The following is a 27,660-nucleotide window of genomic DNA, read 5'->3' on the forward strand; positions in this document are numbered from 1 at the left end:
TTGGTTCTGGATGTGGAGCCCACCCATACAGAGGGTAAACTGTGCATATTTTTAAAATCCGGGTGTAAGTGGACCCTCAAAGTTCAGACCCATGTTGTTCAAGGGCCAACTGTATTCCATACAGAGAAACAAATGTTGGAAGTAAATGCTTGCTGCCGCCAAGTAAAAATAGCACTGAGGCAAAAGTTTTCTCAGCAAGGCAATTTACTTCTATAGAAGGGTACATCTCACGGATGGAGCAATGGTGAGAGCACACTGGATGAGGGAGGGGTAGGGGGTCTTATTCTTAACACAGCTAGTCACTACTGCTTTTCCCTATTGTCTTTTCCCTATTGACTGGGGTTGGATGGCACAGTCTAAGCTAATTCTGATTGGCTATTTTAAAGAGAGCAAGGGTATAAGCTGGAGTGGCAAGGTTAGTAGTTTTGGCAGGAGGGATGGTTGCAGAGTAGGTGACTAATTATGATTAAGGACAAAGCAGGTGACTAGGAACAGAGCAGGTGACTAAGAACAGAGCAGGTGATAGAGGCTAGGAGGGGGTTGTTTACTGAAACTAGGGCAAGGAGACATAAAGAATGAGGAAGTTAAACTTTAAAATGGAGAACAAAGAACGGGGAGCTAAACATACTGACACATTGGTTCTTTGGAGAGGTTCCTCTCTCTCTTTCTCTCTCTTTCTCTCTCTCTCATCAGTATGACTCATAGGTTTCAATTTTATTCAAGAGTTTGTAACTTATTACGGTCATTATCTGCTTTGACATTCAAACAGTCCCAAATTTGGCTTGTGGGAGCACCTCCAGGCTGTCTTCTGCATTCTTTTGACTTGTCCACCATCATTCTTTGAGCAATTCCTTCCTTTCTGGCAAACAAGAGGCTCCACTCTTATCTTGTACTTTTCCCGCCTCAATCTTGGAATCAGCCATTTCTCCAAGAAATCCTGGTTCTTTAGAGTGGAAGATGGTATTTGGAAACCAATCTACACACTTAGTGTGCTTCTTCTTACTGTTGTGTCACTGCTTCTAGGCCCTCTCAATGGACAGATTTAGAAAAACACACACACACAGCCATATATGCACAGACATTTTTATATACTCATGCACCTGTAACTATATATCTCCATCTCTTTCTCTCTCTCTCTCTCTCTCTCTCTCTCTCTCTCTCTCTCTCTATTTATGTATTTTAAGCTGAGTTCATTCTGGTATCTCCAATTTCAGTCTACCACCTCAGGGTTCTTTCTAGCCTTCCCAAGCTTGCCATGCTTACAAGGACCTTCTCCCACAGTGAGAAACCTGGCTACCATTATCCTCAATGTGTTTGCTTATTTGCTCAGGTAACCAGTCTCCTAACCATACTGGCTGACTCCCTCATCCGCCACCGTCCCTACTGAGCAAGCCCTCTGTCTTTGAGAAGCTCTCTGATCTGCCTCATCCTTCATCCCTGGGCATACTGCGATCCCAGAGCCTGGTGGGCTCACCTCTGTCTCCTTCGCTGCTTGCTGCCGCACAGCAGGCAGTAAGGCAGCTCCTCGTGGAACTCTGGGAAATACAAAGGGCTACAACGGAGTTGGAAGGCTGCAGGTTGTATTATTGACCTTCACTCTTCCATAGGCTGAAGGTCCTGGGGTGATGAGGACTCAGGGGCCTGTCTATAGCCTTTGTCAGAGGACATGGGGTATCCTCTCCCCTAAAAGTTTTCTTTTTTAACCATTGTATTGAGGTATGATTGAGATGTAAAAAGCTGTATATATTTAATGTATACAACTTGATGAATGTGGGGATAAATATACGCCTGTGAAGCCAACCCTACTACCATCAAGGCCATAGACATACCCATCACCTCCTGAATTTTCCTCCTGCCCTATTATTATTATTATTATTATTATTATTGTGTATGTGTGTGTGTGTGTGTGTGTGTGTATGTGTGTAGAACATCAAATATAAGATCTACCTTCTTAGGAAATTTTAACTATATCGTACAGCATTGTTAGTGGTAGGCATGATGCCTCATAGTAAATCTCTAGATTCATCTATCCTACAACTGAAACTTTGTATTCTTTGACCATCATCTCCTCATCTTCACCTCTCCACCCAGCCCGTGGCAATCACTGTTCTACACTCTGCTTCTATAAGTTTGACTAATTTCTTTTCTTTGAGACAGGGTCTCTCTCTGTCGCCCAGGCTGGAATACAGTGTGGCACGATCATGGCTCACTGCAGCCTCAATCTCCTGGCTTCAAGCAATCTTCCCACCTCAGCCTGGGAACACAAGCCCTGCTAATTTTTATTATTACTATATTTTATTTTTAGAGATGGGGGTCTCACTATGTTGCCCAGGCTAGTCTTGAACTCCTGGGTTCAAATGATCCTCCCGCCTTGGCCTCCCAAAGTACTGGGATTACCGATGTGAGCCACCCTGCCCAGCCAAATATTTTTGATTTCATGTATAAGTGACATCATACGGTATTTGTCTTTTTGTGTCTGGTTTATTTCACCAGGTCCGTGCATGCTGTTGCCTATGGCAGGATTTCCTTTCTTCCTTTCTTTTTCTTCCTTCCTTCCTCTCTTGCTTTTTCTTCCTTTTTCTTCCTTCCTTCCTTTCCTTCCTTCCCTTCCCTTCCCTTCTTCCTTCCTTCCTTCCCTCCTTCCTTCCTCCTTGCTTTCTCTCTCTTTCTCTTTCTCCTTCCTTCCTTTCTCTCCTTTTCTTTTCTCTTTTCTTTTCTTTCTCTCTTTCCAGGATCTCTGTGGCCTAGGCGGGAGTGCGATGGTATGATCATGTCATGGCTCACTGCAGCCTTGCTCTCCCAGCTCAAGCGATCCTTTTGCCTCAGCCTGTCAGTTAGCTGGGGCTATAGGCGCATGCCACTGCACCTGGCCAATTTTATCTATTTATTTATTTATTTATTTATTTAATTTTTAGTAGAGACGAGGTCTCACTACGTTGCTGATCTCAAACTCCTGGGCTCAAACAGTTCTCCCACCTCGGCCTCTGAAGGTATTGGGATTACAGGTGTGAGCCATTGCACCGGGCCCATTTCTTTCTTTTTTAAGGCTGAATTGTCTCCTGAAAAATTTTAAAAAGCCCTCTTTTCTATTTGGAGGTGTATCCTATTCTCATGAGGTAATCCTTCCATCAAATCGGCCTGAAGAACTGAACAATGGTGAACCCAGCTGGGCTCTTCTGTCTCTAATGAGACAGTGCTGTGACTGATAGGGGATTTCTGAAGGTTTTTCTTGAATTGTTTTCTTCTACTCTTGAAGGGTTTTCTTGAATTGTTTTCCTGAGCTGATTACTGACTCCCTCAGACCGCTCTTCTCCAATTTGGGGAGGAGGAGGGAGTAATTTGTGAGAACACGGACAATTTTATTAACTAGCATTCTTACTCTACTATCAGGCTAGCTCCAGATTTTACATCTTTTCTACTCTTTGGCCACCCGACTTAATCTCTTTCTTTGTTAGGTTATCAATAGTTAATCTTTTGTTTTTTAAATAAACTATATACTTAATGTCTATGGCCAGGGTAGTCATTCTGTGACATAGCTTCTTCGCATGGGTTGCTAATTGTCCATCAATATCCCGCATCCTTAAATAATAAATAATTCTCCAGTTCTAGGTGGGCTCACGGCCACCCAGTGAAAAGCTACATTTCCCAGCTTCCCTTGTATCTGGGTGTGGCCCTGTGTCTGAATTCCGACCAATGGGATGTGAGCAAAAGTGATTATGCCATTTTCAGGTCATAGCCTTAAAAGGAATGAGTGTAAACTCCCCTTTCTTTTCCCACTTCTCACTGGCCAGGATGCAGACATAATGGCAGGAGCTGGAGCAGCCACCTTAGGACCCAGAGCTGAAAGCCACATGTTGAGAAGGGCAGAGATACTGTATCCACTCTGGATTGCTGACCTTTGAACTATTATGTAAGAGAAAATCAAAATTCTATTTTAAGTCACAATAGTTTGGGGTATTTGATTACCTGGACTACATCTTAAGTAGTATAGCTTCATGCCACTACCTTCACCCAGAAGCCTGTACCTCCCCTTCATTTGCACGTACTTATGTTTTCTTTTTTTTTTTAATTATACTTTAAGTTCTAGGGTACATGTGCACAACGTGCAGGTTTGTTACATATGTATACATGAGCCATGTTGGTGTGCTGTACCCATTAACTCATCATTTACATTAGGTATATCTCCCCTAATGTTTTCTTAGTTCATGTTTTATGTCCATGTTTTTACAAAGTAAAATGTTTAGTAGTCCAACTAATTTTTTTCAAAGAACCAGCTTATGGATTTATTTTGGTGTGCTTACTGTTTTGAGATTATTTTTGCTATATTTGAATGAATTTTAAGCCATTTATAGAATCATGGGGTCACATACTTTTCTTCTCAACATTCTTTCTCCATTGTTTCATTGTCCTATGCCATCTAAAATTGCTGGAAAGAGGTCTGAGGCCAGTCTCCTTTTATCCCCTGGGTAGACTGTCTGCGTCTTCTTTCTGGATGTTTGAAGCATAATTTTTTTGTTTGTTTGTTTTTAATATGGGGTTTTCCGGTGGAAACCAGAAAACCTGCTAGAGAAATTCTCTTTTTTTTTTTTTTTTTTTTTTTGAGACAGAGTCTTGCCCTGTCACCCAAGCTGGAGTGCAATGGCGTGATCTCGGCTCACTGCAACCTCCACCTCCCACGTTCAAGTGATTCTCTTGCCTCAGCCTCCCGAGTAGCTGGGATTACAGGCGTGCGCCACCACGCCCAGCTAATTTTCAGTATATTTAGTAGAGACGGGGTTTCACCATGTTGGCCAGGCTGGTCTCGAACTTCTAACCTCATGATCCTCCCGCCTCCATTTCCCGGGTTCAAGCAATTCTCCTGCCTCAATCTCCTGAGTAGCTGGGACTGCAGGTGCCTGCCACCACACCTGGCTAATTTTTGTATTGTTTGTAGAGATAGGGTTTTGTCATGTTGGCCGGCCAGGCTGCTCTCAAACTGGTCTCAAGTGATCTGCCCGCCTCAGTCTCCCAAGGTGCTCAGATTACAGGTGTAAGCCACCATAACCAGCCCTGCTAGACAAATTCTAAAAGAGCGGTAACACTTAGTTAATGCATTCTTTATCCCTAAGATTTAGGAACTTCATAAGAGCCAGTGGCTTCTTTGCTCACTTTACCTGCAATATAGTAAATTCAGTTCTTTTGCTAAATCAGGACTTTTGTTTGTTTATTTCAGAAATGACTGTTTCTTTTTATGTTTTTTCTTACTTTTTTGAATTTCATTTATTCCCTAGGACTCAATCTGCATGTTGGATCAACATAACTATTTTCTATGTCTCTCATTTCTCCCTAGTCAGTTCATCTCTCTCCCCAGCTTTACTGTGTCATATTCTCAAACCTGTCATCCATGTCGCTGACTCAGTTTTCTGTCATGCCAGCTCTACTTCTTATGGCTTCTAATATGACTTCCAGATCTTTAGTGAGTTTTTCTTGTTTCTTTTTTTCTTTTCTTTTCTTTTTTTTTTTTAGTTTTATTTATTTATTTATATTTTTTGAGATGGAGTTTTGGTCTTGTTGCCCAGGCTGGAGCGCAATGGCGTGATCTTGGCTCACCGCAACCTCCGCCTCCTGGGTTCAAGTGATTCTCCTGCCTCAGCCTCCCGAGTAGCTGGGATTACACCTATGTGCCACCACTCCCAGCTAATTTTGTATTTTTAGTAGAGACGGGGTTTCTCCATGTTGGTCAGGCTGGTCTTGAACTCCCAACCTCAGGTGATCCACCCACCTCGGCCTCCCAAAGTGCCGGGATTACAGGCATGAGCCACAGCACCCGGCCTGGTTTTTCTTGTTTCTTCACTTACCTCTTTTGGTCTTAATTTCATCTTATTTTGGTATCTCTACATTTTTGTTCAGAGGGTCCATATTATATTTAATTTCCTTGAGAGTACAGAGAAGAGTCTTGTCAAATATTTTCTTCTACTTCCTGGGATCATTATTCTTTTGATATGCAGTTGTCATGTGTACTTTCCTCCTGGCATGCTTTGGGAGAGGAGGGTAGCATCTTACAGAGATCCTGTGATAGAGCTTTACTAAGAAATAGTGACTATTTTAATTTTTTTAAAAAGTGTTTACCTTGAATCCACTAACCCTTTAGATAGAGCTTCTATTTCACAGGAAATAAGTAGCTAGAGAATCAAACTAAACATCACCCCATGGAAGCAACCAGACAAACCTAGAAGGTAGGACATGGTGTGGGACAACTCACCCAACTGCTCTCACTAATAAGTGTCCTTAAAAGGGGAATATACTAAATTAAATAAGCTAAGGGAACATGCTTGGTCCTGGATTGGGTACTGATTTGGATAAGCCAACTGTAGTAATAATTTTGGTTAATTGGAAAAAGTATAATGTGGCCTGAAAATTAGGTAAGATGAAAATATAGGGAAAAACAAAGGCAGAGAGTGTCAACTAAATGAATCAGGTTGTTAAAGAGAGTGTCAACTAAATGAACCAGGTTATTAAAAAGTTATAAAACAATATTTAAAGTATGATCTCATTTTGGTTTTATACACACACACACACACACACACACACACACAGTTATAGTGATGTTCTCCAGGAGGCAGGACTATGCTGAGTTTTATTAAAAACTTGCTGTATTGCTGGCCATGGTGGCTCACGCCTGTAATCCCAGCACTTTGGAAGGACAACGTGCATGGATTTCTTGAGGTCAGGAGTTCAAGACCAGCCTGACCAACATGGTGAAACCCCGTCTCTACTAAAAATACAAAAATTAGCCAGGCATGTTGGTGGGTGCCTGCAAGCCCAGCTACTCTGGAGGTTGAGGCAGGAGAATCACTTGAACCTGGGAGGCGGAGGTTGCAATGAGCCAAGATCGCTCCATTGCACTCCAGCCTGGATGACGGAGCAAGACTCCATCTCAAAACAACAACAACAGAAACCTTGCTGTATTTTCCAATATTCTACAAAGCTTTGCACTGCTTATGTAATAATAAAGTGTTTTAAATAGTGACATAGATTTAAATGGGACAGACTTACCACAAAGATAATAAAACTTAAAGCTTCGGGGCCTCTAATTCATATGGGCCTTATGAGGCCCTAGGAGGACCTCTAGCAATTTTGTATCATACTTTCGTGGGTGTTTTAATTTTATTTGTTAAGTTCTAGCATCTTTTCACTGTGGTGAAATATATACAACATAAAATGTACCATTTTAACCATTTTAGGTATGCAGTTCAGTGGTATGAAGTACATTCTCACTGTTTTGCAACCATCACTGCCATCCATCTCCAGAACTTTTTCATCTTCTGTAACTGAAACTCTGCACCCATTAAACAATAACTCCCTATGACTTCCTCCATCCAGTCTTTTTATTTTTAAGAGTTTCCAAAATTGTATAAACTCTTAGCTTCACAAAACCTGGGTCAAGCCCCAGCTGACAATTGAATGTCCTAGTAATTCCTGTGCAAGCTATGAAATGATACCTTGCACTGCCAAAGTGGCTTTGGCCTCAAATCAAAGGACAGTCAGCATAGTTGAGGCTGTCACCAAAGTTTTCATCACTAAATGTGCAAACAGCACTAATTGTGGCAGCATCATTATTACTGAATACACAAGGAGGAAAAAGCAATGTTTTCTCAAGTTATTGGAACCCACATCTGTATAACTTTCCCCAGAAGCTACAAGTTTGTAGTTTCTACAGTCCTAATTTCCTGTAAATTAACCCTATTTTCTTCATTGTTTAAAGTTATTGGTAAATAATTTTACATCTCCTTTTCCAGAAGGTAGTCACATGGCCTTACCTAGCTGCAAGAGAAGCCAGGAAATGTAATCTTTCTTACAGGAGACCTGTGCCCAACTAATGATCAAGTATTCTATTACTAAAAAATCAGAATGGGCCGGGCATGGTGGCTGAGGCCTGTAATCCCAGCGTTTTGGGAGGCCAAGGCAGGTGGATTACTTAAGGCCAGGAGTTTGAGACCAGCCTTTAGCAGAGATGGCAAAACCCCATCTCTACTAAAAATACAAAAGTTAGCCAGGCATAGTGGTGCACATTTGTAGTCCCAGCTACTCAGGAGGCTGAGGCAGAAACCCCATCTCTACTAAAAATACAGAAGTTAGCCAGGCATAGTGGTGCACGTTTGTAGTCCCAGCTACTCAGGAGGCTGAGTCAGAAGAATTGCTTGAACTTGGGAGGTGGATATTGCAGTGAGTCAAGATTGTGCCACTGCACTCCAGCAGCCTGGGCCACAGAGTGAGACCTTGTCTCAAAAAAAAAAAAAAAAGAAAGAAAGAAAGAAAGAAACAGAATGGGTGTTGGGACAGACAACTAACAGACAACTAAGTATCTGTCACATGGTTTCTATAAAGATTCAATATGCTTGTTTTTGAGGTTTGGTGGGGGAAGTAGGAAGGGGTGCGTATCTTTGTGTTTGTTTGTTTGTTTTTGTTTTTGTTTAAATACAGACAGGGTCTCATTCTGTTGTGCAGGCTGGAGTGCAGTGGCAAGATCACAGCTCACTGTAGCCTTGAACTCCCGTCCTAGAGTGATCCTCCCAGGAACCTAGGCTTTCCAAAGCACTAGAATTACAGGTGTGAGCCACCTTAAAGCACCATTTACACAACTGTTTAGCATCTTGTTTAGAGCTAAAAAATCATTTGCTCACAATCAGCTTTCTAGACTGGGCACCCAAGCCTTCTTCCTCTGAGGGTTGAACACCATAGAAGTGGGCTTAACAGACTTGTACGGAAAAGAGAAGTCATCTCCCCAACTGACTCTTGGGTGTCTCAATGGCCAAGTATACTCAAACCGTATGTCTAAACCAATGAGCTTTATTGTTGTGGTTAAGCTTTAACTGTGAACAGCAACATATCATTTTATTAATTACTACGCTTTTGTGCTGTGTGTTCCCTTTCTAGGTTATTTCTAGGGAAATGCAAACCAAAGGATGTGGTCTCTAATCCAATCCTTAGAGAATGTGACCATGAAATCACTTTTCCTACCTGGTAAACAAAAGATAATGAGAAAAGTGAGGTCGGAAGTTGCTTTACTGAGTCAGGAGCTATAACAGGTGCTGGAGCAGGGGTGTGATCTGAAGGACCAGAGGGAAGGACTGATGAAATTGGACGGGGAGAGCCTCCAGGCCCTTTAGGCTTCTCTCTGACTTTATAATGAAATGCAAAAGTCAGCCTCCATGCTTGTCCTTTGTGTGTAATGATTGTCAAACTCTTTTTCTGTATGTGTCACATTTGACCTTGATGGTTAGTTCATTATGTAATAAATTCAGAATTTGGGCCAGACACAGTGGCTAATCCCAGCACTTTGGGAGGCCAAGGTGGGCGGATCACCTGAGATCGGAAGTTTGAGACCAGCCTGACCAACATGGAGAAACCCTGTCTCTACTAAAAATAGAAAAAATTAGCTGGGCGTGATGGCATATGCCTATAATCCCAGCTACTTGGGAGGCTGGGGCAGGAGAATCGCTTGAACCCAGGAGGCAGAGGTTGTGGTAAGCCGAGACCACGCCATTGCACTCCAGCCTGAGCAACAAGAGCAAGACTCCATCTCAAAAATAAAAATAAAAATTTAGAACTTGGTCCAAATTAGAAAACAGTTTCTCCCGGGAATGGCCTTGCATAGTGGTCAGCCTGCTTGGTTCTCTCCCCCTGACCTAGCAGCCCATGATTTGGGCTCTTTCCTCCTCTGGTTCAGGGTTGAGGGACGCTGTCACTCTCCGAGAGGGGGAACAGCTTGTGGACCTAGCAGAGGTTCTATTCCTCCCAGCCAGTGCCCTAACAAAGCCAGCCTCTGGATAAGAAACTAATTCCTTCCCCTGCTTCTTCAGTTTGACCTCTTAAGGGAAATAAGTCCTGCAGAAGTAAGCAGCCTGGTGCGGCAGAACGCAGAGCAGGCACCAACTGCCCTGCAACTGCTTCCATAACCTGCAGATCCACCAGGGTGTCGGGGACCCACATGATGCAAAGCTTAGGAAGACGGGGTTTTCAATGGACACGCAACTTTTAAAGTTGTGTGAGATAGGTTGCATTCAGAGTAAGGAACGGTTGAAAGGCAGGAAGGGCATTTTCCTCTTAGCAGTGGAAGGAGCTTCCTGACAGCCCTCCTTGCTTGCTTTCTGCCTGGCTCACCGCTTTCTCTGCAAGTTCTGGGAGGACTATGTCCTGGGGTCCTGAAAAGGGCTGGGGGTTATCAAGGCACCGATAGGGCACACAGGCTCTCTGGAGGAAAAGGGAGGCTCCTCTGCACTTCCCCTTCCTGCAGGTCCGTGCTGATTTTTCGTGATGTCATCCATTCATCATTGTGAGCTGACTGGCGGTCCCAGGGCTTGGCCAGCTGCCCAAGGCCAGGAGGGGAGAGAGAGATCCCAGGACAAATGTGCAGCAGGCCCCTGAGCATGTGTAGAAATGTCATCAGTTCCACATGGAAAGACTTGGAGGAAATCAAAGAAGACAGTAAAAGTCACAAGATCCTATCCAACCTTCCCTTCCCTGAATGCCTGGGAAGAATTCAGGGGCCTCTTTCCTGTGGATCAAGAGCCGAACCCTGGAGTGGGCCTAGGTGTGGAGGAGGGACTGCTCTGCCAGGTGGTTCATTCTCCAGAATTCAACCTGTTTCCTAACTCCGTGGTGTTTGAAAGCAACTTCGTCCAGGTACTCTTGGGTGGCACAGAATAGCACTTTTTGATTCTTCTAAACCTGTTACCAAGATATGACTGAGAGAGTCCATCCCTGGAACTGGGGCGGAGTGAGAATTGAGGCAAGAAGCTAGTGACCTGGAATACAAGGCCATCCCCACTGACCTGGGCTTTGCTGAGCCTCAGACAGGGCTTCTCCTACAGATAGCTGTCACCCGGGGAGAAAGGTCAGGGGTCCTCTGCTCTGAGAGGAGAATTCGGTATTCTAATCCCCCAGTTTACTTCAGCCCCCAGGCTGTCACCTGAAGTAGATGAAAAAAGAGGCAGTGAAAAGAGACACTTCTTGAGAACAAAAATGCGGATTGGAGAAAGAACAGCACCTGGGGACCCAGAGACAGCTGGGCTCAGATTCCAGTCTTCTGCCTTCTCCTTGGGAGGTGACTGTGCAAGTAACCTGTGCAGCCTGAATCTGGCCCCTTTATTGTAAAAGGTTTGAACTGACCTGAGGATGAAATGCTAATACAGCAAGCAAAGCACCTGGTCTAACAGGCACTCGGTGCATGTTTGTCTCCTTGCCTGGGCTCTCCTCTGGTTGGATGGAAGCAAGAATAAACATCACTTTGGAGTTAGAGAGGACCTTCCTGTTCAGTGAAGGTGCAGGAGATAACAGGGCCCCTCAGGAAGGACCAAGAGGATAAATTTTTCAGAGAAGGCCAGGAAACAGTCCAGGGAGGATTGGCAGAAATGACAGATGGCAGGGAACTCCTGAGCTGTAATTCTTGTGGGCAATTGTTAACAAAGGGTGATAGAAATATTGTTTAAATACTAGTAGTTGTTTAATTAATACAGTGGTTATCAATAAGAATTGATATTTGGCCCCAACTGCCACGGAACATTTGACAATGTCTGGAGACATTTTTTGTTGTCCCCATTTGGCTGGTAGTGCTACTAGAACTAGTAGGTAGAGGTCAAGGATGCTACTAAGTATTCTCTAGTGTGCAGGGCAGTATCCTGCCCTCAACAAAGAATATCCAACCCAAAACATTAATAGTGTCGAGGTTGAGAAACCCTGGGCTGAAACAGATGGCGGCTTTTGCCAAATGCTCAGGTTGTGCCTGGGGGCTGTGTTGCAGGTCAAAAGGGGCAGGAATTGGAGAGACATCTACAAAGCCTCCTACACTATGGCCCTGGGGGTGACCTCCTCAGTGCCCTGCCTGCCCCTCCCCAACATCCTACTCATGGCCAGTGTCAAATGGCACCAGGGGCAGAGCCAGACATGGAACAGACCATCCACAGCCCCCAACATCTTCCTGAAGAGGTGAGCAACGCAGATGAGAATGGAGGACAAGAGGGGTGAGGGGTGGATGCAAAGTGGAGGTTGCTTGACTACTAAACTCAAGGAGAAGATAGAGATGTCATCAGCAGTAACACTGATTTTTTTAGACAACAGTATCCTAAGACAGGTGGTACACTGGAAGGACAGAGGCCAAGTGGGACAAAGGGAGATGTCATGTGGACAGGAGTGAGGGGCCAGTCTACCTGCCCACTTTCTTTCTCACTGCACGGACGCCACTGAATTCATAGGAAATCTCTCAGCATTGGGCCCAAGGCAAGGAGGCAGTGAGGTAGGGCAGATGGAGCACTGGTTGGGGAAAGGAGATTATTTTTAGTTCTTGGTATGCAACTAACTGGACTCAATTTTTAAAATCACAAGTTATTTGCTGCTCCACAGTTTTCTTTTTCCTCCCTTCCTTCCTTCCTTCCTTCCTCCCTCCCTCCCTCCCTCCCTCTCTCTCTCTCTTTCTTTCTTTCTTTCTTTCTTTTGAAAGTGAATCTCAAAAAAGACTGTCACCCAGGCTGGAGTGCAATGGTGGGACCTTGGCTCACCGCAACCTCTGCCTCCGAGGTTCAAGTGGTTCTCCTGCCTCAGCCTACCAAATAGCTGGGATTATAGGCGCCTACCACCACGTCGGGATAATTTTTGTATTTTTAATACAGACAGGGTTTCACCATGTTGGCCAGGCTGGTCTTGAACTCCTGACCTCAGATGACCCACCTGCCTCAGCCTCCCAAAGTGCTGGGATTACAGGTGTGAGCCACCATGCCCTGCCAGTTTTTTTTTTTTTTTTAATCAGTAAAATAAAGGGGACTAAGTCTCACTTAGAGGGGTAGCATATAGTGACATCATGCTTGCCCAGGATGAAGTAGTCTTTTTAAATCTTTGGGCCTCTTTAGATAATCTGTAGGATATCTCAAGAATCTCTAGAAATTCCCAAAAGTCCAGGAAAGTCCTTCATTTCTCCATGTTACCTCGGTGATACACCTCTTCATGATGTTCTTGGTGTACCTGTAGCAAGTACTGCCCAGTCCCAGCTGACTAATATTAGATCCAAAGCCAGATCCTTGAACTTTAACTCCCTTGGGAAGACTAACTGTGGCATTAAACTCAATAAATGAACAAGCCAGACAGTGGGGCAAGCTCCTTTGGTGCTTTCAAGAAAGAAATTTCAGCTGGGTGTGGTGGCTCACGCCTGTAATCCCAGCACTTTGGGAGGCAGAGACGGGTGGATCACCTAAGGTCAGGAGTTCAAGACCAGCCTGACCAACATGATGAAACTCCATCTCTACTAAAAATAAAAAATCAGACGGGCCTGGTGGCACATGACTGTAATCCCAGCTACTCAGAAGGCTGAGACAGGAGAATCACTTGAACCCGGGAGGCGGAGGTTGCAGTGAGTCAAGATCATGCCATTGCACTCCAGCCTGGGCAATAAGAGCAAAACTCTGTCTGAAAAAAAAAAAGAAAAAAGAAAGAAACAAATTGCAAAATCTTATGACTCCAGCCACCTTACCTCCTAGGCTGTCTCTCTCAAATAGGGTCTAGGGCACACAAGAATCATGGCAGGGTGGGTGGAAGTTACAATGCAAGTTCCAGGGCCACACCCAATTCCTAGTGAATCTGAATCTTTAGTGGTGTCTTCAGGTGTCTGCATTTTAAACAAACTCAGCCGGTGTATTTGGTCTCCCCAACATTTGAACAGCACTGTGCTAAAGCACCCTCTTTCCTACCTCCAAAAGCCTTAGTTCTAAAGAAGACCTTCCTCATTTTAATGAAGACAGGGTCAGATTGGATGCAATAGGGTTGTCAATGTGTGTCTTCCCTGGTGGCTTCAGGATTCTCCCATTGAAGTTTGTGGAGCTCCAGGTATGTGACCACCATCAACGCATCCTGCAGTTGAGAACAGTCACCGAGAAGATTTATTACCTAAAGCTCCACCCTGACCATCCTGAGACTGTCTTCCACTTCTGGATCCGACTGGTTCAAATTCTGCAAAAGGGGCTGTCCATCACCACCAAAGATCCTAGGATTCTTGTCACTCACTGCCTGGTACCCAAGAACTGCTGCAGCCCCTCAGGAGATTCAAAGGTAAGTAATCACCATTGCCAACCTCCAGCCAAGGCCAGAGCAGTGAGGTAGAGCTTAACCCAGCTGGTATGTGAGCACCCTATGAAGGTGATCTCAGCTCGAGGCCTTTTCTAAACAGCTTTATTGAATAGCATTTAGAACCATAAAATCCACTATGGGGGATTTTCTTATTTTATAATTGTTTTTTGTTTTTATATATATTTTATATAAACAATTTTATGTAAATTGTTTATTGTTTTCTAAAATCTACCATTGCGGATTTTATTGTGGATTATGTTGAAACCACAGTTTCAACACTTTCAGTAGATGTATAGAGTCATGTAACTATCACCACAATCCAGTTCCAGAACATTTCCATTACCCTAAAAAATTCCCCCTCGCCCATTTGCAGTCATTCCCTGTTCCTACTCCCAGCTCTAGGCAACCATTATCTGTTTTTAGTCTCTACACATTCATCTTTGGCATTTCATATAAATGGAGTCTTACAACATATAGTCTTTTGTGTCTGGCTTCTTTCACTTAGCATAACATTTTTCAGGTTCATCCATATTGTAGCATGGGGCCAACTCCAGGGCAGAGTCACAGAGTATTTGTAGTTTCTTTTTGTTTTATTCTGCTTTTTCTTTTTCTTTTTTTTTTTTTTTGAGATGGAGTCTCACTCTGTCGCCCTGGCTGAAGTGCAGTGGCGCGATCTTGGCTCACTGCAACCTCTGCCTCCCAGGCTCAAGTGATTCTCCTGCCTCAGCCTCCCAACTAGCTGGCATTACAGGCGCGCACCACCGTGCCCAGCCAATTTTTGTATTTTTAGTAGAGACGGGGTTTTGCCATGTTAGCCAGGCTGGTCTGGAACTCCTGACCTCAGGTGATCCACCCACCTTGGCCCACCGAAGTGCTGGGATTACAGGCATGAGGCACTGTGCCCAGCGTTGACCATTTTTCAATTGGGTTTTTTCTTCTTGTTGCATTGTAAGAATTCTTTTTATATTCTGGATACAAGTTGTTCATCAGATATATGAAAATATTTTCTCTCAGTCTATGAATTGCCTTTCATTTTCTTAATGATGTTTTTGAGGAGCAAAAGTTTTTAATTTTGATAAAGTGCAATTGTCAACTTTTTTCTTCTTTTTTTGAGACAGTCTCGCTCTGTTGCCCAGGCTGGAGTGAAATGGCACAATCTCGACTCATTGCAACCTCCACCTCCTGGGTTCAAGTGATTCTCCCACCTCAGCCTCCCAAGTAGCTGGGATTACAGGCATGCGCTACCACACTCAACTAATTTTTGTATTTTTTGGTAGAGATAGGGTTTCACCATGTTGGCCAGGCTGGTCTCAAACTCCTGACCTCAAGTGATCCACCCGCCTCAGCCTCCCAAAGTGCTAGGATTACAGGAGTGAAACTTTTTCTTTTATGGATCAGGTTTTCTATGCATATCTAAGAACTCTTTGTTCATTCCAAAGTCACAAAGATTTATCCTATGTTTTACTTTAGGAGTTTTATAGATTCAGCTCTTACATCTAGGTCTATGATCCATTTTGAGTTAATATTTATGTATGGAATGAGGTAATGATCTAAGTACTTTTTCTGTGTATGTGGATATGTAATTAGCCTAGCACCATTTGTTGAAAAGACTATTCCTTCCCACATTGAATTGTCTTAGCACCTTCGTCAAAAATCAACTTACTATCAATATAAGGATTTATTTCTGAATTATCAGTTCCATTCTGTTGATTTATTTGTCTATTCTGTGTCAATACAACAATGTCTTGGTTAATGTAGCTTTATATTAAGTTTGAAAATGGGTGATATAAGTCTTCCAATTTTGTTCTTTTTCAAGCTGTGTTGGCTATTCTAGATCTGTTGCATTTTAATATAAATTTTAGAATCAGTTTGTTAATTTCACAAAAAAACCTGTTAGAATTTTGATAAGCACATGTTGAATTTATACATCACTTTGGGGAGAAGTGCCATCTGATAATATTGAGTCTTCCAATATCTGAATACGGAATGTCTTTTCATTTATTCAATACTTTAGTTTCTCTTAGCAATGTTTTGTAGCTTTTGTTTTGTTTTTAATAGAGATGAGGTCTCACTGTGTTGCCTAGGTTGGTCTTGAACTCCTGGGCTCAAGCAATTCTCCTGCCTCAGCCTCCCAAAGTGCCAGGATTACAGGTGTGAGCCACATGCTCGGCCTATTTTGTAGTTTTTAGTAGACAAGTTCTGCAAGTTCTGCACTTATTTTATTCAACGTTTTCCTAAGTATTTTATTGTTGTTGATGCTGTTGTGAACAGAAATGTTTGTGTTTTGTTAATTTCATTTTTGGGTCATTCATTGATAGTATTAGAAATACAATTGGTTTTTAAATATTAACTTCATTATACATTATAGCAGTTTTATGGATTCCTTGGGATTTTCTACCTACACACCACACACACACACACACACACACACACTCATGCCATCTGCGATAAGGACACTTTCACATCTTCATTTCCAATCTAGGTTTGTTTATTGCTCTATTGCACTAGCTACAACCTCCAGTACACGTTTAATAGGAGAAACAAGAGCAGACATCCTTGTCTTGTTCCTGATCTTAGGAAAAAAACATTCAGTTTTTTGCTATTAAGTATGATGCTTATTATGAATATTTGTAGATGCCCTTACTCTGGTTGAGGAAGTTCCCTTTATTCCTAGTTTATTGAAAAGGTTTTCTTTCTTTTGTTTTCTTTCATCATGAATGGGTATTAGATTTTGTTAAATGCTGTCTCTGCATCTATTAAGATGATTATGTGGTTTGTCCTTTACTTTGTTAATATAGTATATAACATTAATTGATTTTTTTAATGTTAAACCAACTTTGTGTTCCTGCAATAAAATCTGCCTGGTCACAGTGCATATATTTCTTTTTCATATGTTACTAGATTCAGCTTGCTCACATTATGTTGAGGAATTTTGCATCTATGCTCATGAGAGATATTGGTCTGAAATTTTCTTGTGATATCTTTGTGATACCCTAGCTTTGGTATCAAGTTAATATTAGCCTCATTGAAGAAGTTGAAAAGGATTCCCTCCTCTATTTTCTGAAAGAATTCATGAAGCATTGCTATTACTTCTTCTTTAAATATTTGATAGAATTCACCAGTGAAGATACCTGGGCCTTTTTGCCCCAGAACATGATGAATGTAAGTCTGACTTCAGCTACAACAGAAACTCCGTGAAGGCAGGGGGTTTTATCTGTCTTGTTTATGGCTATATCTCTAGTACCTGGCACCTAGTTGGCATTCAATAAATATGGAATGAATGAGTGGCTATGGACATGGACAGCACAACTGGAACACTTTTGAGTATCACAAGCAGCAGTAAAGAAATTAATTTTGCCCCGATGTAAGAAGCAGCACATTATAGGATATATAGGATATATCTTAGAGAAATTAAATTTTAAAACACTAATTAGGCTGGGCACGGTGGCTCACGCCTGTAATCCCAGCACTTTGGGAGGCCAAGGTGGGCAGATCACAAGGTCAGGAGATCAAGACCAGCCTGGCCAACATGGTGAAACCCTGTCTCTACTAAAAATACAAAAATTAGGCCAGGTGCGGTGGCTCAAGCCTGTAATCCCAGCACTTTGGGAGGCCGAGACGAGAGGATCACGAGGTCAGGAGATGGAGACCATCCTGGCTAACACGATGAAACCCCGTCTCTACTAAAAAATACAAAAAAATAGCCGGGTGAGGTGGCAGGTGCCTATAGTCCCAGCTACTCGGGAGGCTGAGGCAGGAGAATGGCGTAAACCCGGGAGGTGGAGCTTGCAGTGAGCTGAGATTCGGCCACTGCACTCCAGCCTGGGCGACAGAGCAAGACTCCGTCTCAAAAAAAAAAAACAAAAAACAAAAAAAAAAAATTAGCCAGGCGTGGTGGCAGACACCTGTAGTCCCAGCTACTTGGGAGGCTGAGGCAGGAGAATCGCTTGAATCCAGGAGGCAGAGGTCGCAGTGAGCCGAGATCACGCCACTGCACTCCAGCCTGGGCATAAGACTGAAACTCTGTCTCAAAAGAAAAATCCCACTACATTTCTATAACAAATATATGATTCCCCTACATTTAAGTATAAAACCAAACAGCATAAACTTTATTAAGGCTTATATTAATAGGCTATTCATACATTATATTAAGGTATATTAATAGGAATAAGTATCTGCTAAGTTATGTTAAAAGTATGTAACGAAGATATTATCCTTAAGGCACAAAAGGACATTTTTACCTGTACAAGGAGTGTAAACCAAAAAATATGGCCTCAGAATTGCCTCTGTGAGCAGCTGGTGTGGCTGCACTTTGGAAATTTTTGAGTTCTAACACTTTAGAGTCTGAACCATGATATTACGAAAATGTGAAGACTCCAAGGCCTTAACCACCTGGTTCTGCTTTTTTTCTTCATATAGTTAGTACAGAAGAAACTCCAAGCCTCCCAGCCCAGCGAGAGTCTCATTCAACTAATGGCCAAGGGGGAGAGTGAAGCCCTCTCTCAGATTTTTGCCGACTTACACCAGCAGAACCAGTTGAGGTACATGACTTAAATCAGGCCAGCCTCTGACATTCCTTCCTGCAACCCAGATGGTCTGGGCTGTGAGATCCAGAAACCAAACATCTTGGTTAATGAGCACAGGGTTTTACGTGACCAGGCACGGTGGCTCACGCCTGTAATCCCGGCACTTTGGGAGGTCGAGGCAGGTGAATCGCTTGAGGTCAGGAATTCAAGACCAGCCTGGCCTTGATATACTGTCACTCACTATCCAGTCTTTTTTTTTTTTCCTTTTTGAGACAGACTCTCACTCCGTCACCCAGGGTTCAAACGATTCTCCCGCCTCAGCCTCCCGAGTAGCTTTGACTACAGGCATGTGCCACCATGCCCCCAACTAATTTTTGTATTTTTAGTAGAGACGCGGTTTCACCATGTTGGCCAGGCTGGTCTCAAACTCCTGACCTCAGGTGAGCTGCCCACCTCGGCCTCCCAAAGTGCTGGGATTACAGGCATGAGCCACCGTGCCCAGTCACTGTTCAGTCTTTATCCTTGATTCAGGACAACCTTCCTCCAGCTCTCCTTGCCTTGTTCTCCTTCTCCACACAGCAAGCATGGTGGGCTTGACTCCAGAGGAGGACTACTATAAAAAAGGAAACGAAACTCTCCAACAATGAGGATAAGTTAGGTATACAGGTGAAAAAGTAAAACCTAATTTCTTTTTTTGTTGTTTTTTGTTTGTATATTTGAGACAAGAGTCTCACTCTGTCACCCAGGCTGGAGTGCAGTGGCACAGTCTCAGCTCACTGCAACCTCTGCCTCCTGGGTTGATGCGATTCTCCTGCCTCAGCCTCCCAAGTAGCTGGGATTACAGACGCATATCACCACACCTGGCTAATTATTGTATTTTTAGTAGAGACAGGGTTTCACCGTGCTGGCCAGGCTGATCTCGAATTCCTGACCTCAAGTGATCCACCTGCCCCGGCCTCCCAAAGTGTCGGGACTACAGGTGTGAGCCACCATGCCTAGTCACGTAAAACCTTATTTCTAATCCAGTTTCTAGTCCTACAGGGAAATAACCAAAACCATAGTTCAAAACATTGTCAACTTATTGGATTTACTTACCTACTCACCCAAGGTCTCTGGTTGGACTTTATGGCGCTTCTGTGGTCGTTTTCTTAATATAGAGTCTGTTCTGGAAAGCTCCATGCTACAGATCTGTCTTCTTCATGGCTGAGGCAATGCTGCTGTATGTACGGATGACTTAGCATTAAGTCTTGGTATAAAACCGGTTGGTTTAAAAGAAACATGAGTTGAGCGTACTTAGACCAGAGGGTACCACAGAATATTCAGTCCCAGATAAAGTGGGATCCAGGGTCCTAGTGCCTGTTACTTATGGTTTAATAGAAAGGGGAGGACAGAAATAAATTAGTAAATGTTACCAGGAGAGAAAAATGAGGTATTAGAGAGGAGAATTTTGTCACAACAGGAACCAGTTGGACCAGCAGTTCAGAGGCAGAACAAATTCCCTTTCTTTCTGAGCACTGGTAATAAACTGAAAACCAGTACAGCTCAGAGGAGGCAAGCACTTATAGCAGCAAAGAGCTCACATAGACGTGGGCCCAAGTCACTGCTCTGACTGCACCCTTGAGCATATCGAAACTTGGGGGCTCAGTTTTCAGATCTGTAATATGGAAATGAAAATAGTGCCAACCTCATCCAGATGTCAGGATCAAATGAGCTCATATGTATCAAGCACTTAGAATGCTCCTCAGCATATTTAGAGGCAAATTGTAAGAAAGCTCTCAATAAGTATTAACTTGTATTATTAATTCTAACTTGGCTGGAGGTAGAAAACTATTAACACAAGAGAAAGACTGATCTGTTTCCCAGTATAAAGAATATATCCTAGAGATTGTCACTCCATATATCATACAGAGCTCTGTAATGAAGGAACTGCTCGATGAGATGTTATATTGCTGAGCTAGAGGGCACTGGACTCTAATAGAGCAAGGTAGTTTGAAACTACTTTTTGGCTGTCTCAAAATATCAAATCGCTGACTCTTTCTTCCTTCCTTCCTTCCTTCCTTCCTTCCTTCCTTCCTTCCTTCCTTCCTTCCTTTCTTTCTCTCCTTCCTTTTTCCTTCCTTCCTTCCTTCCTTCCTTCCTTCCTTCCTTCCTTCCTTCCTTCCTTCCTTCCTTCCTTCTTTTTTGAGACAGTCTCACTCTGTCTCCCAGGCTGGAGTGCAATGGCACAATCTCAGCTCACTGCAACCTCTGCCTCTTGGGTTCAAGTGATTCTTATGCCTTAACCTCCAGTGTAGCTGGGGTTATAGGCACTCACTATCATGCCTGGCTAATTTTTGTATTTTTATTAGAGATGGGGTTTCTTCATGTTGGCCAGGCTGGTCTTGAACTCCTGGCCTCATGTGTCCACTCACCTCCCAAAGTGCTGGTATTATGGGATTGAGCCACTGTGCCTGGCCAAATCACTGATTTTTAAATTACTATTTAAAGAACAGCTTCTGTTTATACCTCATTGGTCACACTCAGTCACATGACCTCACTCAGCTGCAAGGGAGGCTGGGAAATGCATTCCTCATTTTGCATAGCCACGTACACAACACAAAATTAGGTACTGTGCCCCCCAGGGAGAAGGCAAAAAGGGTCACTGGGGGCCTACTGGCACTCTCTGGCACAGACAGCTTTTAATATTTCTAGAAGTTGAGAGGAGGCTAAGATCTGAAGTAGAAAATAGGCAATAGACAGCTAAAGAAAGGGTGAAGAAGGGCCAGGCAGATTAAGGGAATGGGCAGGTGCAAGGCTGAGGCTTCCGCAAAGAAAGAAGCTTGGTGGAAGGCCAGTGTGGAAGAGCAGGTAGTGGTGGAAAAGAATAAGTAGAAGAGGGCAGGGACTGAGCCAGGCAGGGCCTGGGAAGCCATGCGAAGAAATTTAGAATTCCAGTGTCATGGAAGCCTTAGCAGCATTTTAAACAGGGAAGTGACGTGATCCAATTTACATTTTGAAAAGGTCATGCTAGCTGTTGCCTGACAGTTAATTTGAAGGGAAGGAGAGATGTGGAAAAACGAGTTAGGGAGCTATGGCAACCTAGTCTGGGCAGATCAGAAGGATGTAAGAAACGAGGGGAGGAAGGGATTCGTTTTTGCTTCACTGCTATCTTGATAATTGCTTTGTACAGACATTTAGCGCCTTCTCTTCAGTTTCCCAGAATGGAGTCCCTGAGTGATGATTTTTCTCTCATTTGGGCTGGTTCTAGTCTGGTTGCAATTATTACCAGTTTTTGCATACTGGCAACAACATGCAACTTAACAGCAAATAAAATAAATGGCTGAGATGCAGAACTGAACAGATGGCGTCACCCCCTCCTCCTCAGCAAAATCAGCAGCATGGGCTCTGCTCCCCACCTCCCACCCCATTCCACCTCCCCCTTCCTGATTTTTTTTTTCTGGAACTTTAATATGCGTCACACCCATCCAATATAGCCACAGCTGGCCTTTTTCATATTTATATCTGTCTCTAAAGCTTTGCATCAGGAACTTTTGAACAAGATCTGAAATACAAATTTAATGTTCTTTTCCTTTACTTTCAACTTTCATTTCCTTGATCCTGAAATGGCTCGAGTTTCAGGAGCAGCAAAAAGGTGGAGATCAACAAGAACAGCTCAGGTAAGGGAGGGCACAGGGTACCATACCTCAAAGAGCTTTCTACTCTGGATATAAGAATAAGATCCCCTCCAGCCCCCATCCTGGTTGTCCTGGTGCTGTCAGTATTGACATTGTCTTTCCATGCCTTAGTTTGAATTCCTTTAGGCTCTCTGGCCACCACAATCAAGTTGGCACCAAGTCCTAACCAACTTCTTTCTTTGCAATTTGTCTTCTATTCTTTACTTCATTTCTACACCCACAGACCCTACACTAGCCCAGCCCTTCTCATCTCAAGCCTGCAGCACTCTTCCACAAGTTCATTTATCCATTTATTCATTCAAAACCATGCACTGAATACTGTGTAAGTCCCAATTACTGTGATGGGCTTTAGGGTCACCATGTAGAAAGACCCCATGGTCCCTCAAGAAGTTTATAATTTGGTAGTGTCAGATGGGGAAATCCCCGAATTACAAAACGTCTCCTTCCAGGCAACATTCAAAGCTTATGCCTAGGGTGCCAAAGGAGCACAAAGACGGGGGTCCCTCATTCCTGCCAGGAAGTTGGCCTGGAAGGCATGGTTTCTGAACTGAGTCATAGACAATGAGTGCAAGTGAGCTGGCTGAAACAGATAAGGCAGGGCATTCCAGGAAGAAGAAACAGAGTCTGCATGAGGCAGCATGACACATTCTGGAAAAAGCAGCCAGTTCCCTATTTCCAGCTTCTATTCACCCCAAATCCACTCAGTTTGCCATGCATGGCCCTGCACAATCTTCCCCCATCTCACCCATCTCACCTGCTCACTCACTGTTCCTCTAATAGCAGCCCTCTGCCTAATCATCTTCTCCAGCCCAAATCTTTTGCTCCAGCAAACCTTAGCTATCCCATGCCTCCTTCATCCCCCATCCACTTCCTTTCCCCAATGCTTCACTCTAAATCCTGCCTATCCTACTAAATCCTACCCTTCACACAACACCTTCCTGCCAGGCTAATCCTTCCTTGGTCATAACATCTCTTTCGTTATTCCCTAGTTGTTTTATAGGTTTGAGAGATATTTCTTTAGTGAATACTAAATTGTTTTCATGCTTCTCAGTTGTCCACAGCATGAAGCAGAGGGCTGAGAACACAATGGGAGGCAATAAATACCCATATACCATGCCACTAATAAATTATTCCTTCACGTTGGTTCAGTGGGCAACCAGAATATCATAACATATTTATAAATTTAGAGAAGACCGTAGGTCCCAGGGGAACTCTGCTAACTTTCATCTAAATCAGGGATTACAAATGTATAGGTCTGCAGGTGATATAAATGGGTAAAAGGGGCCAGGTACAGTGGCTCATGCCTGTAATCCCAGCACTTTGGGAGGCCAAGGCGGGCAGATCATGACGTCAGGAGTTCGAGACCAGCCTAGCCAACATGGTGAAACCCCATCTCTACTAAAAATACAAAAATTAGCTGGGTATGGTGGTGTGTACCTGTAGTCCCAGCTACTCGGGGGGCTGAGGCGGGAGAATCGCTTGAACCTGGGGAAGTGGAGGTTGAGGTAAGCCAAGATCGCGCCACTGCACTCCAGCCTGGTGACAGAGTGAGACTCAGACTTAAAAAAAAAAGTGGATAAAGGGCTGGGTGACATGGATGTAAGAAAAGGTTAACTTTTCTCTAAATTCTATTATAAGTAAAACAACTGCTGGCAGCTGACACTTGGTGTCAAAACTGAGAAGACAGCAGGGAGCGGTGGGGATAGTGGCAATGAGAAAGTGAAAGCTTCAATTAAGACTTCCATTAATTGTTGCCATGCTGGAATCCAGGCCAAATATTCTAGTTTTTCAAGAGAAGCCAAAAGATCTGGACATACGTGGCATACTACCTTCCTATAAAATATTAAAGCATAGTATTGGCTAATACTTAGTGGGCAAACAAAATATATCTGCAGACCACATTCAGCCTGGAGGCTGCCAGCTCACAGCCCCTGTTCTAAATGGTGAGCACAGCTGTGGCTGCCTCACATTTTGTCCAAGTCTAAGAATGTTTTCTCATGTTATGCGACTAATGACATGATGGTGATTAATTTCTCTGCATTTAAACATACATTCAAACACACATATGTATAAACATACACACTCAAAACATACCCCATGGCATTAGGCTTGAAAAAAAACAGACGTGAGGATTATTTCAAACATTTCTGGGACTTGAGAAAACAGAATTTTAGGGTCACAGGGTATCTGGCATCATGGGGCCTACCATGCCCAAGATGTTCCTAGGCTGAAATTGAATTGAAATTAACCATCCCATGTGGCCTCCAGGCCATCTTTTCTCATTGGGCGAGGTAGCATACTCTCTCAGTTTAAAGACTGTTATACCCCAGCCTCTTGGAACTTTTGGATAAATAAGAGAGACTTACAATTGGAAAAACCAGAGGCCCAACAGCACCTGTGTGGCTGACTCTTTGCACTCCCCACCAGCAGGTGGTGTGGCCTATTATGGCAGTGCTTCTCAAAGTTTAATGTCCAAACAGTCCCCCATAGATCTTGTTAAAAGGCAGATTTGAATTTCTTGGGTCTAGCGGGCTTGAGACTGCGATTCTAACATGCTTCCAGGTAATGCCCAAGGTGCTGGGCTGCGGGCCATCCTTTGAAAAGCCGGGCCCAAGTGGATCAAGAAAAGGCTCTGGCTTAAGGTCTGCTGAGGTTCGAGGCCATTGCTAGTTCAGCTAGATGAATCTCCTGGGGTAAATTCACTCAGTTAACCCATCTGAATCATATTAGGTCTCTCCTTTTACTGGTGCTTCTTGTTCGTGTGATATAGTGGTAAGAACGTGGACTCTGGAGCCAGGCTGCCCAGCTTGGAATTCTGACTCTGCCTCTCCTTGTGTGACCATTGGTAAATTACTCATCCTCTCTGTCCTTACAGAGGTGAGGATTAAAGGACCATGAAGGCATGTAATTGTTTGGAATGGTGCCTGGCACATCATAAGCACCCCCCAAATGTCGACTGTTACCTGTGAGTGCTCTGTGAACCAGCATACAAACAAATGCATTTCTGGCCGGGCGCGGTGGCTCAAGCCTGTAATCCCAGCACTTTGGGAGGCCGAGGCGGGCGGATCACAAGGTCAGGAGATCGAGACCACAGTGAAATCCCGTCTCTACTAAAAATACAAAAAATTAGCCGGGCGCGGTGGCGGGCGCCTGTAGTCCCAGCTACTCAGGAGGCTGAGGCAGGAGAATGGCGGGAACCCGGGAGGCGGAGCTTGCAGTGAGCCGAGATCGCGCCACTGCACTCCAGCCTGGGCAACAGCGTGAGACTCCGTCTCAAAAAAAAAAAAAAAAAAACAAAAAAAAACAAATGCATTTCTTTACTTGATCTAGGGAGAGATTCTTCCCGTGAAGACAGCATCCCTTGCACCCGTGACCTACGTTGGAGAGCTTCATTCACGTATGGAGAGTGGGAAAGAGAGAACCCCTCCGGCCTGCAGCCCCTGTCACTCCTCAGCACTCTGGCAGCCTCCACTGGGCCACAGCTGGCCCCACCAATAGGTACAGCAATGGGAGGAATCCCCTGCCATTGTGGGGCAGCCCTGGTATTCAGTCTCAGGGCTGGGTCAGGTCCTGGGGTCCTGAGAGTGATTCCAGAAAGCTGTGTGGTATGGTCGAGGGATGCTAGCCACAGAGACCTCAGCCCTCTTTTCCCAACTGGGCTGAGCAAAACCCTGATGTGTGGCACCTCCAGGGCCCCCAGAGTTCCCCCAGATGCTGTTGATGCTACAGCTGCTTTCTCTTGCTGTGTGGGAGGCGTAAGGGGTCTCCTCTGCAGAGTCCCCATGTGGTCTTTCCTCTCTTTTCCTTTCCTGGAGCTCTTGAAGAGCCTTCTTACTGCTTGGGTTGGGGTGCAGAGAGTGAAAAGGAAGTAGGCTAAGGGGTCTGGGATGGGGTCAGACCTCCCTAACGTCCCAGTCCTTCTCTCTCCATGCTCAAGGCCCATTTGTCTATCCACACATTCATTTAATAAACATTTGTGAAGTACTTCCTACGTGCCTCTGTCTGACCAGAGATAGATTTCCTTAAAAGGGAGGGGTGATTTCTGTTTTCTAAAGTAAAATATCATTAATAAACCACCAACTTTTTTTTTCTGAGACAGAGTCTCACTCTGTCACCCAGGCTGGAGTGCAAAGGCATGATCTCAGCTCACTGCAACCTCTGCCTCCCAGGTTCAAGTGATCCTCCTGCCTCAGTCTCCTGAGTAGCTGGAATTAAAGGCATGCACCACCACACCCAGCTAATTTTTGTACTTTTAGTAGAGACAGAGTTTCACCATGTTGGCCAGCCTTGTCTTGAATTCCCGACCTCAGGTGATCTGCTCGCCTTGGCCTCCCAAAGTGCTAGGATTACAGGTGTGAGCCACTGGGCCCAGCCACCACCAACTCTTACAAGATACTATTATAGATAGTTGACCATTTTTTAAAATTAGCATAAGTATCTATGTGCTCACAAAAGAGCTTTTTAGGTAATTTATATCCTATCAAACACTTTTCTCTCCTACGCTCACAGGAAATTCTATTTGAGCCATCCTTCCACAATGGGGAGAATCTATGCAAGCCTCATCAATACCACTTTGCAGCATTCAGCTTCTGAGGGATTATCAGGATGGAGAGGAGGAGAAAACTGCAACTAAGGAAAAATAGTTACCTCACAGTGACAGCAGAGCCTTTCCAGCTGTACATAACCACGTCCTCACCACTGCACCTCGGCATACGCTACCTCCATGCCACTGCCAGAGCTGGCCTAGCAAGATGTGCTCTCAGAATGGCCGGGTCCAAGAGATGGAGGAAAGGAGTGAAAGCGAAGTAGGACCAGAGAAGTGGAAGAAAGCAAAATGGAGGTGACGAGAAAGGTGGCGGGAGAAAGTCAAAGCAGATGACAGACACAAAGAGAAGCAGTAACAAGAAACAGAAGAGACTTGGCAGACGAGATAAGGAGGACAAGAGAAGGGACACACCCCTGAGAGATGCTCACCAAGCTTCTATTTATCTAATTTAAAACTTGAAAGTAAAGCCATAAACAAACAAACAAAAAAAGAAATATGTTTTCTTCCCTGCTCAGACCATTCTGGACAAATATGAACTGCCAGACACCTTCCATCTCCCTTTCTGTCTGTTTTTCTTGCTAGTTCCTCTCTTCTGATTAAAGCTTTATTCCTTCATCGTTGGTCTGTTCCCTAACTTGGACTTGCTAGCCCTATTGTTCTGAATAGAGGTTTGGGTTTGAGGTGCAGAAAGGTTCTTACGGGAGGTAGTAAGACAAGGTGTGTAAGGAAGGGTGAATTTCTCTTTTGTGTTCAAACTCCCTAAGTTTGCTATTATCTCCGTGCCGCAAACACTGGCTCAACTTCTTTTTTGTATAACACT

The 27,660-nt window shown here is 44.0% G+C and overlaps 1 protein-coding gene, 1 non-coding gene and 1 pseudogene across 2 annotated transcripts; 1 reads left to right on the forward strand and 2 right to left on the reverse strand.

Moving 5' to 3' along the window:
* Positions 1-4,532: 4,532 nt before the first annotated feature.
* Positions 4,533-4,576, reverse strand: LOC123572626 (U7 small nuclear RNA; annotated as a pseudogene).
* Positions 4,577-5,023: 447 nt separating this feature from the next.
* Positions 5,024-5,083, reverse strand: LOC123572627 (U7 small nuclear RNA). The gene has a single exon (XR_010585991.1). It is a non-coding gene; the product is annotated as a U7 small nuclear RNA (small nuclear RNA).
* A 5,252-nt stretch (positions 5,084-10,335) lies between these two features.
* GARIN1B (golgi associated RAB2 interactor 1B) lies at positions 10,336-27,455 on the forward strand. Its single transcript, XM_045388428.1, has 7 exons — positions 10,336-10,665; positions 11,783-11,967; positions 13,824-14,076; positions 18,514-18,635; positions 22,233-22,276; positions 25,625-25,792; positions 26,804-27,455. The coding sequence occupies exons 1-7, from the start codon at positions 10,420-10,422 to the stop codon at positions 26,815-26,817; spliced, it is 1,032 nt and encodes a 343-aa protein (XP_045244363.1). The 5' UTR covers positions 10,336-10,419; the 3' UTR covers positions 26,818-27,455.
* Positions 27,456-27,660: the final 205 nt, after the last annotated feature.

The sequence above is a fragment of the Macaca fascicularis genome, chromosome 3 (assembly GCF_037993035.2).
Source record: "Macaca fascicularis isolate 582-1 chromosome 3, T2T-MFA8v1.1".
Classification (NCBI taxonomy): Eukaryota; Metazoa; Chordata; class Mammalia; order Primates; family Cercopithecidae; genus Macaca; species Macaca fascicularis.

What these genes read in the sequence shown, in the direction of transcription:
- GARIN1B (XM_045388428.1), top strand. Translation starts at nt 10,420, where the DNA reads ATGTCATCAGTTCCACATGGAAAGACTTGGAGGAAATCAAAGAAGACA. An exon ending in CACCAGCAGAACCAGTTGAG is followed by an intron (nt 18,636 to 22,232) that starts GTACATGACTTA and finishes AAATGGCTCGAG; the next exon opens with TTTCAGGAGCAGCAAAAAGG. An exon ending in GATCAACAAGAACAGCTCAG is followed by an intron (nt 22,277 to 25,624) that starts GTAAGGGAGGGC and finishes TACTTGATCTAG; the next exon opens with GGAGAGATTCTTCCCGTGAA.